The 14,708-nt window shown below is 39.3% G+C and overlaps 1 protein-coding gene across 1 annotated transcript in view; it reads left to right on the forward strand.

Annotated features, from left to right (window-relative positions):
- Nucleotides 1-6,154, forward strand: part of LOC119408366 (protocadherin Fat 2-like) — a 13,911-nt gene extending 7,757 nt beyond the window's left edge. The window contains exon 2 of the mRNA XM_037675168.1: nt 5,467-6,154. Coding sequence (XP_037531096.1) covers nt 5,467-5,963 — 497 coding nt within the window. The 3' untranslated portion in view covers nt 5,964-6,154. The remainder of the gene's footprint in view (nt 1-5,466) is intronic.
- The last annotated feature ends 8,554 nt before the right edge of the window (nt 6,155-14,708 follow it).

The following is a 14,708-nucleotide window of genomic DNA, read 5'->3' on the forward strand; positions in this document are numbered from 1 at the left end:
TGGAGGTTCTGGAGGATCTGAGGAGACCAGTGGTTGGAGGTTTTGGAAGATCTGAGGAGACCAGTTGTTGGAGGTTTTGAAGAATCTGAGGACACCAGTTGTTGGAGGTTTTGGAGGATTTGAGGAGACCAGTTGTTGAAGGTTTTGGAGGATGTGAGGAGACCAGTTGTTGGAGGTTTTGGAGGATTTGAGGAGACCAATTGTTGGAGGTTTTGGAGGACGTGAGGAGACCAGTTGTTGGAGGTTTTGGAGGATGTGAGGAGACCAGATGTTGGATTTTTTTGGAGGATCTGAGGAGACCAGTTGTTGGAGGTTTTGGAGGATCTGAGGAGACCAGTTGCTGGATTTTTTTGGAGGACCTGAGGAGACCAGTTGTTGGAGGTTTTGGAGGATTTGAGGAGACCAGTAGTTGGGGGTTTTGGAGGGCCTGAGGAGACCAATTGTTGGAGGTTTTGGAGCATCTGAGGAGACCAGTTGTTGGAGGTTTTAGAGGATGTGAGGAGACCAGTTGTTGGAGGTTTTGGAGGTCCTGAGGAGACCAGTTATTGGAGGTTTTGGAGGATCTGAGGAGACCAGTGTTTGGAGGTTTTGGAGGATCTGAGGAGACCAGTTGTTGGAGGTTTTGCAGGACCTGAGGAGACCAGTTATTGGAGGTTTTGGAGGTTCTGAGGAGACCAGTTGTTGGAGGTTTTGGAGGATGTGAGGAGACCAGTTGTTGGAGGTTTTGATGGACCTGAGGAGACTAGTTGTTGGAGGTTTTGGAGGTCCTGAGGAGACCAGTTATTGGAGGTTTTGGAGGATCTGAGGAGACCAGTTGTTGGAGGTTTTGTAGGACCTGAGGAGACCAGTTATTGGAGGTTTTGGAGGATCTGAGGAGACCAGTGTTTGGAGGTTTTGGAGGACCTGAGGAGACCTGTTGTTGGAGGTTCCCCAGGAGGTTCTCCTGGGGAGACCAGTGGTTGGAGGTTTTTGAGGGAATTTCTTCCCATTCTGGTCTTATTGAGGATTCTAGCTGTTCAACAGTCCTGGCTCTTCTCAGCTGGATGGGAGCATTTGTTCAAAAATCTGTAGATACTTTTTGCAATGAATGAGCCTTTCCAGATGTGTGAGCTGCCTGTGCCAGAGGCTCCAATGCACCCACATACAGTCAGAGATGAAGGCTTTGAAATCTACACTACTAACAGGCTGGATGGTCCCTCACCTCTTTATCACTGAGGACTGGTGTTTGTGGTTTCCAAACTTAAGTTCAGATTTGGATCTGTCTGACCTCAGAACAGTCCAGAGAAGACGGCAGCGATTCTAGATGGTGTTCACATACGGCTTCTTCTTTGCCTGATAGAGCTTTAAGCAGCATTTGTAGATGGCACGGTGAGCTGTGTTTACAGACAGTGATCTGTGGACGTGTTCCTAAGCCCAGCAAAGATTCAGACCTGGTTTAATGTAGGAGGGTCTGAAGATCACAACCATCCAATATTGGCTTTCATCCTCACCCTTTCAGCCACAGATACTTCTAATCTATTAATGATGTCATGAACTGTAGATGATGGAGGTTCAACGTCTTTTTTTTTCTGTTGAGAAACATTTTTTCTGAAATTGTTCTGGTATTTTCAGACAGTTGTTGCAGACCAGTGAACCTCTCCTCATCTCCTCCCATTTCTGAGAGATTCAGCTTCTCTAAAATGTTCTTTTTTTAATAGCCAATCCTACCGACTGGTTGCCAACTAACCTAATTAGTTGCAAAATGCTCATACGGCTGTTTCTTATTCTTACCACTTACTGCTGCAGCTGTTTGTTGTGCTCGTTTCCACTTTTTGGAGATGCGTTGCTGCCATTAGATTCTAAACTGCTTTTTTTCCCTCCCTACATGGTACACTGTTTTTATTTCAATGTTTACTGTGTTTATTACGTTCCATTTTAAATAAAATATACATTTAAGGGATTCTGTTAATGGCATTTTACACACTGTGTCAACTCTTTCTGAATTGGGATTTTACACAAATAAAGTATTTAATCCAATCTTTGTAATAGTGGGTCAAATATTATTAACCAGTGCAAGAGAAATAACAGAAAATTGCATAAATGGTATTTAGGCAACATGCAGAGCACAAGAGAGAGAAAAAAGATAATGATCTTGAGCTTTAGGCAAGAAATATGAAGTCTTTTTGTAAGAAATGTTAGCGCCTGCAGCAGTAAAGTTAAACATCATCCTTTAGTGCTCTGCGGAATTAGAATGAGAACAGCTGACTTTTAACTACAGGGATTGTTAAAGAGTACAATGTGTGAAAATTACACTGTGTGTTTAAAGATAAAGCCATTGATTTGTGCCTGAAAACATCTCTCATCTCTCCATCCATTGCCCTGTCCACCAGCTCCCTTCATCATTTTTGTCATCTATTATCTCGCTCCCCTCACTCCTAACTCCATCTTTGACATTTGATTTCTTTCTCGATTTCTTCCTGACATTTCTGCTACATGCTCCTCATTCCATAATTTCTACAACCATCAATTTGTACTTTTCTGATTTGTTTCATTCGTCACCATCTGTCACCTCATTTTCTTATTCCTTCTTCAAAGGTGCTTATTTGTTTATTCCCATTGTTGCCGTTGGACATATTGTGTCATTCTATCCATCTCTGTCTCACAGTACAAACAGATGTAGGTCTGCTTGGTGTTCTCAGCACCCCCAGGGACGGTGCAAAGCTTTTAAATCTAGTTTTGTTTGAAGAAACTGTAATGTTGCATGTTTGTCTACTTAGTTTGTGATTTGGGGATGAAAAGTGGGATTTTAAAGCATGGATTGCTGCAAGGTGTTTCTTGTCAGTCACAGAGCTTTTTTATTTATTTATTTATTTATTAGGGGTATCAGTACAGAAGCAGCTTTGGAAAATCCTGCACAAAACATTAAAATGGACTGCCTGATCAGAAATCAAAGCAAAAATGTCCATGCTTTTAACAATGGCCAGATCTTTCTTGGAAAAAATAAAATAAAATAAATAATCTCACAGAGACTTTCATTTGGATAAATTAAGAATATCTTTGAGATTTTGGTAAAACGAGTAAACTCAGCCCTCTCATTCTGCACAGTAGAAATATTCACAATTCAAAGGGGTCACAGAAAGTTGGACTTTTTGCGACTGAACAGCTTTTTTTAACAAGTACTCTTAAAGTTGAATGATTTATGAAAATGTTACCACATACTGTCCAACTCAGCGTGATGATGTCATCCATTCTAACCTTTCAAATGTTTCAACTTTCCAGATGTTTTCTAGCGCTGTTATTTTCCTCTGTATTTCTTAAAACGAACTTGTTTTAGACAAATTGAACCCTCAGTTTTACATTCAGATTTGCCTTTTTTGTGTAAATGGTTTACTGATCTGCAAAAAAATCACTGTGCTTTAAATTATTAAATGAAAAAAAAAAGTTTTTATAAATGTTGAGAAGTTCTGATTACAGTATTTAGTAAAACATAGTTGACCAAGATCTCTGAGAATGCTGAAATAAAAAAATACAACATGAATAAAACATCTCAAAATACAATTTTCATTAATTTTTCCCTAACCATTAATGTTTTTCCTAAACACAATATTAAATAATTCTATCTAATTTAGCCTGTTGCTTGGGATTCACTTGTTTAAATGGGGTTTTATTTCAAAATATGTATTTCCAGTTTGTGATTTGTTCCAGAAAGCAGGTACTTCCAAAGAAAGAGAAAAACGAATAAAAATCTAGTGGAGCTTGTTTTTAAAGTTGGCATTGAAATGTAAAATAACGCTGGTTGCAGGAGGAGGATGAGACGGATTTCACTGCTCCAATCCTTAGAAGTGCTTCTTGATCAGTTTGCCTTTAGGTAAAATGTGGAAACTTCACACTGAGTTTTCCTGAGACGTTTATTCCAACTCAAACCCACACTGGAAGGGACTGTGGTGAAGGATTTTCCATGCAAATTGTCACATCTTTGTTAAAGCCTCGACTTGTTCAAAAATACGTTGTTTTCCACACAGAAACTGAGTGAGTAGTAGTGGAGATCGTTAGTTTTAAGGCATTGAAAGCTGAGTTTGGATGCTAATTTGAACAGAGCAACAATGATGTCACTAATTTTTTATGAATGTAGATTTTTTAAATTGGCAGTCTTACACAGTGGATCAGTGGTTAGAGCTGTTGCCTGACAGTGAGAAGGTCGCAGGATCAACTCCCAGTCTGGGACTTTTTAGTGTGAAGTTTACATTTTCTCCTCATCTACGCATGGATTTTCTCTGGGTATTTTTGGTTCCTGCAAATGACCAAGAACCTGCATGTTAGGTTTATTGGAGACTCTGAACTATCCCTAGAAGAGAGAGTGAACTGTGTCCCTGTAATGGACTAGCAACCTGTCTTGTGCACGACAGCTGGATAATAGACACCAGCTCCGTGCGACCTGAAAAAGAAAGGCGAGTTTTGCCCCATTTTATGTTTGTCTAAATGACCCCTTCACACTGGATGCCACCCTTGCTACGACGTGTCCTCGTGGTTTTGAAAACAAGTGGACTTGGCTTCTGTAGTTGAGGTTTCTTCACGTTTCATTCAAGGAGCTTTTTCAATTCAAAAGAAAACGGTGGCGTTCCAAGCTTTTCAAATGCAGTGACATGCTTTGATAACGCGAGCAGGAATCACTCCCGCTCCGGTCCCTCCCGAGGATCAGCGGGGTCTCTGTTGAATCTGGTTCACAAGAGATGTTTCGGTCATGTGTCAAGGTGTCCGAGTCATTTTCATGTGATCACTAATGGTTTAAGAAAACCATCAGTTAAGGATTAGACAGAAGCAATACATGGCACAGCATGGTGTGTATACCCTGTAACCTTAGTGGTGTACTGGTATGCACTAGTGGTGTAGTCTACATTTTTATAGTGGGCATATTGTGCTTAGAAACCAATGTACAGCACACCAGTTAGTATTTATTTAGATTTTTTTAAGCATATTGAACATTTCCAAATTTCTCTGATACTTATATTTGAATAAGTGTACAACAAACTTTGTACAACTGTTTGTTTTGTATTAAAAACATGTTGTAGAATTTATAAAACAGTATCAAAGCAAAAACATGTCAAGTATTATGTAGTAAATACAGAATTATACAATAATTTGCTGGATAAGTGAATATAATAAATAAGTGTTGCATACAGATAGACTGTTACGGAAGCATTTTAACGTATCAATGACACGTGCCATCATGTATCATTGAGCACTTTTAAGTGGTTATACTGGACTTTGTATGCTTTTCTAGTGGGTATACTCTGTATGAACGCGTGTCGCGTAGACTACACCACCGGTATGTACAAGTATGTGCCTGGTTGTACTGAGTACTGCTATTGAACACACAAAGTAAAATTTACAATTTAATATTTTCAGTGACATTGCAACAATGTAAGAAAGCATTTGCTTTGATTCAGTAGTATTTCTGACTTTACATTAATGTTTTTTTGTCCACAGTCTACCCAGCTGACCCGGACTACTATGGACGCCCAACAGTCCAAGAGTTCCCCCAGTTTGACATCGTCGAAGACACCTACTCCACCTCTACTGTAGAGTCTCGCAGGAACTCTCGGTTTGGCGGCTTCCCGTTTCCATTGGACCGCTGTGACCGCCGTGCGCCGCTTCCACCGTGCTACAGTAACCAGAACCTGGATGACTTCTTAGGTCCAGACGGGCTTCCCCTCCCAAGCCCTCAGTGTCCAAACGAGTACACCGCCATCAGCTACTACCCCACAAAGCACACGCGCAGCCTTGACAACAGCTCGGGAGGCTACAAGAGGCTCAGCATGCGTCTTAGTGTGGCTATGCCATCCTATGCAGAGCAGGCCGGCCAGTCTTCAGCGCCAAATCCCGCCCAGCCTCAAACACGACCCGCAAGGCAGAACCCATGTAACTTAGACGGATCAAGCATGGTGGGGAGCGATTACGGAAGCTGTGAGGAAGTCATGTTTTAAAGCAAAACCTACATGTTCGTTATCCGCTCTGATCGTTTGTTTGGGGTTCACAAGTAAACCCAACATGTAGATGCCACCTGACTATTCCTCTACGTTAAGGCAGCTTAGTGTTCGAGTACATTTCAGAGATGGGTCTCACACCAACTCAGGAGATCAAGTCCTTTTCGTTTATTCTGCTCTCTGATGTACGAGAAAGCACCGTGGCAAAAACCGCTCAGACATTGGTTGGTTTGAATTTTAGAGTATTGTCTCCCTGCATCAGAGTCAATGGAGGTAATTCAAGACTCTTCAATTACCTCTGCAGCAGAAGTTCAGTTGAAGTTCATCTTTTTGTAGAGGAGGCTCTGCCGAGCGCGCTCACCGGCTCAGTGGGGGTTGAGAAATTATCAGCAGTATTACTGACTTGTCTGTGCACTGTTTGGAAATCAAAACCAGACAAAATAAGACTGTTTCATCTTCAGCAGGGGCGGCTTCTGCCTCTCGGGAGACTTTGAAACACGTTGAAACAAACGTGTAGCACATGAGCTCCAGCTTTTCACTCCACGGGTCTGACAGCTTGTACAACACCGATGATGAAAACGTGTCTGCACTGTGCGCTGCGCTGCACAGGAAGTCGTCGGCGAGGTTGTGTGAGCATTTCAGTCCAATATATTTTCTAACGGCATCAACACCAACAAAACCCAGTTTAAATGTGTTAACGGTGACTTGCTGCAGATTGGTTTGTGAAGTAGACGTGTGTTTGAACGTGTTTGTCGATTCAGCAGATTTAATGTAGAGTCCACTTTCTTTCTCGTTTTAATGAACAGAGTCCAGATTTCGCTTCAAAGATTTTCAGTGCTGCTGCTCTTCATGTTAATGGGGACACCTAATCGGGAAGTTTTTGCAGCAGTAAAGAAAAGCCTATGCAGCCATTTTAAATGGTGCAAATATAAACAACACTCATATATTTGTGTGGGGGAAAAAATCTTGTTTAGGTCCAAAGCTCGTTGTGCTGCATACAGCACATTAAAAAGTGAATGTGTGTTAAGTTGATGTTTTGCCTGATCAGCAATTTATAACATCCCTTATCGGGATGTGCTACAATTTTCAACATATTCGTAAAAAAATTATCTCAAATTCTCTTTTATTTATAAAACTTTCTCTTTTATTACTGTGGTCTTAGATATTAAATCTCTGAAAGTTCATGTTACCCCAAATCTGCAGTAATGTACCGACCTTAGATGATGATATAAAGAAAGACGCACAATAAACAGAATTATCGTATAAAAATATAAAAGCATGTTTTCTGTATTTCTTGTAAAAGTTTAGTCACCTGTCATGTAGAGCATTCTCCAAAACCATTAAAGCCTTTCATTAAGAATAAGTTTTTAAGCCAGTAGAGTGATGACCCATTTAACTTAGAACAAATGTAAATAAGTTATAACATGTTAAAAAGAAGCAAAAATTAACCCTAGGCAAAATAAGCTTCACCTGAGCTGCACAACTAAGTTGAATTTATTCTACTCGTGATATTTAAACACTTAAACGTTCATTTGATCATAACTTTCATCACTACTGTCAGTAATATTTTTCACATTGTCCAAACAAAGATTTACTGGAGCTGTTAACTAAAATGTCTTTTTGTTGCTACATTTACTGAGGATATCAAAGCGATGGTATCTCACTGAGGTGGGACTAGTTGGAGAAAATTGTGGAGAAGTTGCAAGAAACCATGAATTTTCAGATGCATTCTCACTGATCTCTAAATGTTTGCAACTGTGTGCGGCCGCCTTTTGAGCAGTCAGGTTTTTTCTTTAAATTATATTTTATTTTCATGTGCACAACTTGAAGACTGCCTTCTTTGCCATGCTGCCCACCTCGACTTGTTTTGTACCCACCTTGGCAACTGCTCCCACATTTATGATATGATCTGTTAGAGTTCACTTTATAAGCAATGACAGACAGATATGGACCGGTCTTTATAAATAGTTTGCTGACTAGTCCCGGCCCAGTGAGGTACCACTCTAACCAGCTGCTTCTGACTCGTTTTCCATTTTGGCTAGAACAAAAATGAGCGCATAAACTGAAAATATATTTGAAATTTTAGAGAGGAAAAAAACAAACATTTTTAAACAAACTATACAAAATCTTTAAAAAAAAAAAAAAAAGTTATGATAAATAACTAGTAATTCTAATAAGTTTTTTTTTTGTACCTTTAAGATTTTAAACATTTTTAATAATCAAACTTTAAATGTTGAGGGTCATGTTTTCTTCTTTTTTTAATTTTTTTTGCCACAAATGTGTTTTCAACCAGGGGCGATTCTAGAATCTGCCCTTAGGGGGGGCTTAGCCCCGTCACTGCTAGATCTGTTACGGAAGCCGATCCGTAGTGTAGCTCATTTGCGCATGCGGGTCACACTGGTCATCGTTGAATATGCTAGATTAAGCTAGATTAAGAAAAAAAGTACTGGAAATAATTACTTGATATTAATAAATATATATTTATGAAACAAACCATATTTCTTCATATTAATTAAAATATTTCTTTCTATTGATTAATTTTCCTAGACAATGTTGTAATTCCTTTTATGAATGAGAACTGTCTTAATTTACTTAGAAAAGTACGTGCTCTATCTCCAGCGATCTTCATGTAGCTAATTTACGCCACTCGTAATTCCGTTAAAATCATTGACATACTTACATCATTGGTTAAAATGATATGCCGCTGCACCACTGAGTGGTGCTGTTTCACCATGCAAACGATTCATTCTGTATCTTGCAGGGTTTTCTCATCCAGCCCAGGCTGGGACGTTGCATATCATCTTAACCAATGACGTAAATATGTCATTGAGTTTATTGGAAATACGAGTGGCGTGAATTAGCAACATGAAGATTGACAGAGATAGCGCAAGTACTTTTCTAAGTAAATTAAGACAGTTCTTATTCATGAACAACAGCGATTCGTGCAACCCGGAAGTATTCCTTTTAGCGCATGCACAAATGAGCTGACACTACGGATCGTGCTTCCATAACAGATTGGGCAGTGACAGCCCCCAGTGTTGACAATAGCTCTTGGCTTCAACAATGCGGTGGCCATTGCCATCAGAAGCATTTGTAATTTAGAGGGGTCCTCCCCCAGAAATTTTTGAATAAACTAGATGCCATTTCCTGCTTTCTGGTGTATTTTAATGGGTTGTTATACATCTGCATTTACCTACATAAGTAAACACTTGATTCAGTAACTGTTTTATAGAGCAACATGAAGTAGCCTGACCAACAGCTCTCCTTGTGTGAATAGAGCACACTCCACTTCTCTCACGCATCCCTCTAAACAATCATTTTAGCTTGTCTAAATCACATGTTCTCCACTGACAACATTTAACCAGTTTTTATGGTGATTTTTCACTAAATCCCTCTGTCCACAAAGTGTTCATAATGTAAAACCCCGACAAAGTTGTCGGAGGTAAAGGGGGTGGAGCTCCTGCAGGTAAGGGGCATTTCACTTCAGGACAAATTGAGATTGCTGATTGGTCAGTTGCTGACGAGCCTACTGGACTGATTGACAGATCGAGGTTCTGACTCATGCAAAACAAATGTATAAAAATCATAGATTTTACTAGCCCGTTTAAGAGTGACATCATTTATTCCATATTTGCTCCATAATTATTCAATATTTTGGTGAATCTGAGGTTTGAGAACTTAGCTTCCTTACAAAATTTTAATGATGTTTTCTTAATTTTTCACGGGTGCCAAGTTAAAATTTAGGGGTACTTGAGCACCCCCAAAAAGAGGCTAAAATCGCCACTGAGTTCAACAACTGCCGATATATTCCAGTAACGATTTAACTACAGTCCCTGTTTTCTCTAATGGCAGTTTGTCTGTTACAACTAAATCATGTAAAGGTTTTGAAAAAGTTGCTGAATTTATGTCTGTATTCTTTGTACTCTCGTCATACACTGGTTTTAAATACACCTCACTGCTGTTTTACCTGCAGCAACACGTCATCTGGACTAAAGAAATCCTATAATCAGACACTATGATGTAAATAAAATTCAATGTGTTGTTGTCAGCTAGAATAAAAACCACTTGAATGTATGTTAGGAATATTTTTGTTTGATTTATAAAATTTATTTTTGTATCAGTGTGGATTTATCCGTGTATTTTTCAGTTTTATCTCTGTAAGAGATTTTTTTTTTAAAGATGTTTCTTTTTGTTTCACAAAAACTGTAAAAAATAATGTGAATTAAAACAACTAAACATGAGACTTCATGCTGTGAAGTGTGGTTAGTTTTATGTCATGCTTGTTTTCTAAACTGCCACCTATAAAATAATGTCACAGTTAGTGCTTGAAGTTTGTTAGGAATGACACTCGGCTACGGCCACACACACTTTTAAATCAGTGTTTGCAAAACTAGCTGAGCTATGTAGATTTTAGTTTTACTAACTTTGATTAGTTGTGGTCAGGGGGCTGTACCTGCACAAACAATAATGCCACTATATTAGCACAAGGAACTAAAGCAAATCTGGCAAAATAATGGCAATTTTAAGTTATTTTTGATTGTGCAAATCTTTACCAGTTATATGAATTTTAAAATACCACCCTTTTCAGCCTAACTAATTTAAAAAAGGCTAAATCATCCTTTTTGTGGCAAGTTTTAGAAGTTGTATAACCGTAATCTCATTTTGACCAGTGAACAGTCATAATCATTTTGAGGGTTATGTTAGAAAATTTAAATCTGTGAATTTTACTGTCATTAAAAATACAGGAAACCCACACGATTGGTGATATTACAGGTGAACAGCATCAGCAGAAACAATGTACAAGTAACTGATTTGAAGTGTACTTTTCTATTTCATATTTCATCAGTAACTGTAATACATTTATCTCTACACAAAACCTTGTTCATCAGCTTAAAAACAAATATACCTCATGTATTGCTTTATGTGCTCCCTCTGTGGCTGATTGAATTCAAGCAGAACGCCTGTCGTCTCCACCTCCGTCCGTCATCTTGTTCTGCTGATGCGTAGTCAGGATGTGGAAACAACAGGTTCAGGAGAGAAACTCAGACATCCTTCTCCCCAGCGACACTTTCAGCTCATTCTGCGGGACCCCGAGGGGTTCCTGGGCCAAAAAATATATACGATTCTTCTAGTGAGTTCTGGGTCTTCTCCTGGGCCTCTTACCAGTAAGATGTGCCCAGAAAACCTCTAAAGGGAGGTGTCCAGGAGGCATCCTAATCAGGTGAAACTCCTCAATGGCTCCTTTCAGTGCGAAGGAGCAGCAGCTCTATTTCAAGCTCCCCCAGGGTCACGAAGCTCCTCGCTTTATCTCTAAGACTGAGCCAGGCCACCCTACGAACGAAGCTCAGTTTGGACGTTTGAATCCAGGATCTCATTCATTCGGTCCTGATCCAAACCTCATGACCACAGGTGGACAGTAGACAGACCAGTAAATCGAGTGTTTTGCTTTTGACTCAGCTCTTTTTTCACCACGATTGACCAAAGCAATGCCCTCGTTACTGAGGATGAGACCCCAATCCATCTCCCGTTCCATCCTTCCATCACTCGTAAACAAGATGCCCAGACACCTGAACTTCTCCACCTGAGGCAAATGCATGTACCCCATTTTTAAAATGGGTTGAATTCTAAAATTATCTGAAGATGTTCATCCATTGAGTAAAATAAAAGACAGGCAGAAGAAACACTAAATAAACATGTTTAAATCTCAAACATTTATACGGTCACACATAAGGGAAATAAGAAAATGTGTTTAATATTAACACTGCGTTTTGCAGCAGAACGTTTTGCTGCCTTTGGTTGTGTTCATCCACATTCTTCTCTTAAAGCAACTCTTTTAGCTTTCTGTGATTGTAGCTTCACACTTTCTTCACTCTGAGCCTTTAGACGTGGTCAAAGCGTGCACTATCCTGTTATTTTTCTAACAAGGTTAAACTTCACCGCTACCTTTTTTGCATTCTGGCCGACTGAAATTGAATAGTTCACCTGAGGCTGAAAAGCTTTCTCAGACTCTGACGCTCCTTTGTCACTTCTCGAGAGGACTTTCTGAGAATCAGGAGGCTCCACTCCTCATGTTGATAAGGACAAGGTTTTTCAGCTCTGTAGGGGAGCGAAGAGGAAAAAAAAAACCTTCATCTTTGTGAAGTCCCTTCATCTTCATAAGGTTACTTGTCTCTTGCAGGTTTCAGTGACTTTTCCTGTGCTCAAGATTAAAGCAGTGAAATCCCTTAATGATTATAGCTCTCAATTTTTTTTTGTGTGCGATTCAAGTAGAATTGAATCCAGTGCAGTTTGCTCACAGTGCAGGCGGGCGGTGTTCACGGGGTCACAGGCAGCCCTTAATGTGATCCTGGATTGCCTGGGAGGTGGAACAAATTTCATATGATTGCTTTTTATTGACTCTTTCTCAGCATTTACCAGAATCAAATCTCACATTTTAATGGATGGACTGAGCGCGCTCCACAACGCTGACTCTAAATTAAAACGTAGTTTGGCTGATTTTTAAACTGACAGGTTTCACTCAGCACTGTGTCATACGCTTATCTCCCGCTGCGTCCCTGCAGACGTTACAGTGTGATTTTTTTTTTTTTTATTCAAACTAACGATAAGTGACATTTACCTGTAATCCAGCAGGAGTTGAACTACTTGCTTCCTTTTGATGTAGTTTGTTTTACATAATTTAATACCCAACACTAGTTTCTTCAGGTATCGTTTACCACCAATAAAAGTCTTACTAAACATCAATCAATCAGTATAATTTTATTGTCCATAACATTTCATGAGATGGAGATATATCTTTGACATCTGGCTCATACGTACAAAAACAAGTCAAAAATGCCATAAAACTTTACAAAAGCTATCGTACGTCGCACCGCCCTATAAGTTGCATCAGTCCAAATATGTCTAATAAATTGGAAAAATCCATAAATATGTATCTTCACCATATATGTCACATCTATTATGCGTCACGCGTCACGTTTGTTATGCGTCACCGCTGATAACCCTGAAATGTGGGCCGGTGTTGTGCCAAAAATCGATGGGCTGCCAAATGGCGGCTGCAGGGGCATGCACGGGAGGACTTTAACAAGAATTTAACAAGATTAACGCTTAAAAACAATGATTTGTTTACTCAAAATTATAGAAAAGGTGTGTCTCAGTCTAATTGTTGCTTAATAAATGTACTTTGACTGTCAAATCAGCTGAATACGCGGAAACATGAACGCGCAGAGAGCGACTCGCTGTGCATTTCTTCAAAATTTAACAAGATAAGCACCAAAGACAATTATTTGTTTGCTCAACATTATAGTAAAAGTGTGTCTCAGTTGAACTTTTACTTAATGAATAAACTTCAATGGTCAAATTAGCTGCATTTCACTGAGGCGGCACAGCGAAATGCAGCTGATTTGACGGTTGCTCCAGACGACGGTGGTATGGCAAGCCGATTGTGTTATTAATAGCCACTTTTACCTATTACATGACACAACAGCATTCCATACTAGTCGAGTCTCATCTATGAGAAAGTCATATCTCAGCCAAAAATTGGTTTATAAATATGGGGAAAAAATCCATAAATATGTCGCATCCGTGTATAAGTCGCAGGGCATGCAAATTATGCAAAAAAAGTGATTTATAGGGTGAAAAATACAATAGTTTGACCCCTGGGACAACTTGTTCCTGTCTCTGGCTAGGAGCTTCCCATACCATGAGACAATATTAACAGAAATAACTTTTTCAATCCTGTACACCATTTGCAAGGTATTTTTAACATTTAAGCTCCTTAGTTTATATAGAAGGTGGAGAAACTGTCTGGCTTTTTGTAAATGCAGTCAGTGTTGGGCTGAAACGTCAACTTGTTAACAGTTATTGTTCCGAGGTATGTGAATACAGTCACCTGCTCTACTTCCTGTCCTTCTATAACAGGTCTGGTACTGGCTGTTCCCCATCTACCTCCCAGACAAAGCTCCTTGGTTTAACTGATATTAAGGTCCAGGAAACTGTCATCAAACCAGGCAGAGAGCTAATCTATGAGTTGGGAGCAGGTGGGGCTATTAGTGTCTTTCAAACCAGCAACTTGTAAATGAGTCCTTGAGGCTCAATGAGATTAACCTGTATAAATAAAGATTGAATAAATTAGGGTCATATAATCAGCATACTTAATTATGCTGATGGTTGGGGTTACAAAATACTATTTGCTGACTGAATCACATTCCTTTTAAAACCCAAATGCTCAGTTGGATGCAGCATAAATTTGAGGCTGAAACAAGGACTTCTCAAGATAATTATTTGAGTATTTTTTTTCCAAATGTAATAAGAAAAGGTTTACAGGACATTCCACTAGTCCATCCAAAAACACTGCAAAAAATAGGAAACTTTACGGTTTGTTTCCCATTGTGTGACAGTCAAAGAACAAAACAGACAATAATAAGTGACATATCCTTCATGCAACAGAAAGAACATCTCAAGTCACAGTTTAAGAACATTTGAACAAAGTTTGGCATAAAATAAAACATCATATGGGGAATTTAGAAGGTATTGAAACAAAGGATAAAGATTCAGCCTGAGACTTGAACGCCCCAGGGCAAAAGAACAGCATGTAAAGGTACAAATGCAACCTGCAGTTCGATTCTCAGAGCAAGTAGCTTTCTGAGCTCTTTAGTTTATTACATTTGTTGACTTTTGTTCCTATTTTCTGTTCTCTCATTCACTGTGTTTTAATATTCCTAACAGCGCTGCTCTCATTCCATTCAT

The sequence above is a fragment of the Nematolebias whitei genome, chromosome 4 (assembly GCF_014905685.2).
Source record: "Nematolebias whitei isolate Nwh7 chromosome 4, NemWhi1, whole genome shotgun sequence".
NCBI classification, from domain to species: domain Eukaryota; kingdom Metazoa; phylum Chordata; class Actinopteri; order Cyprinodontiformes; family Rivulidae; genus Nematolebias; species Nematolebias whitei.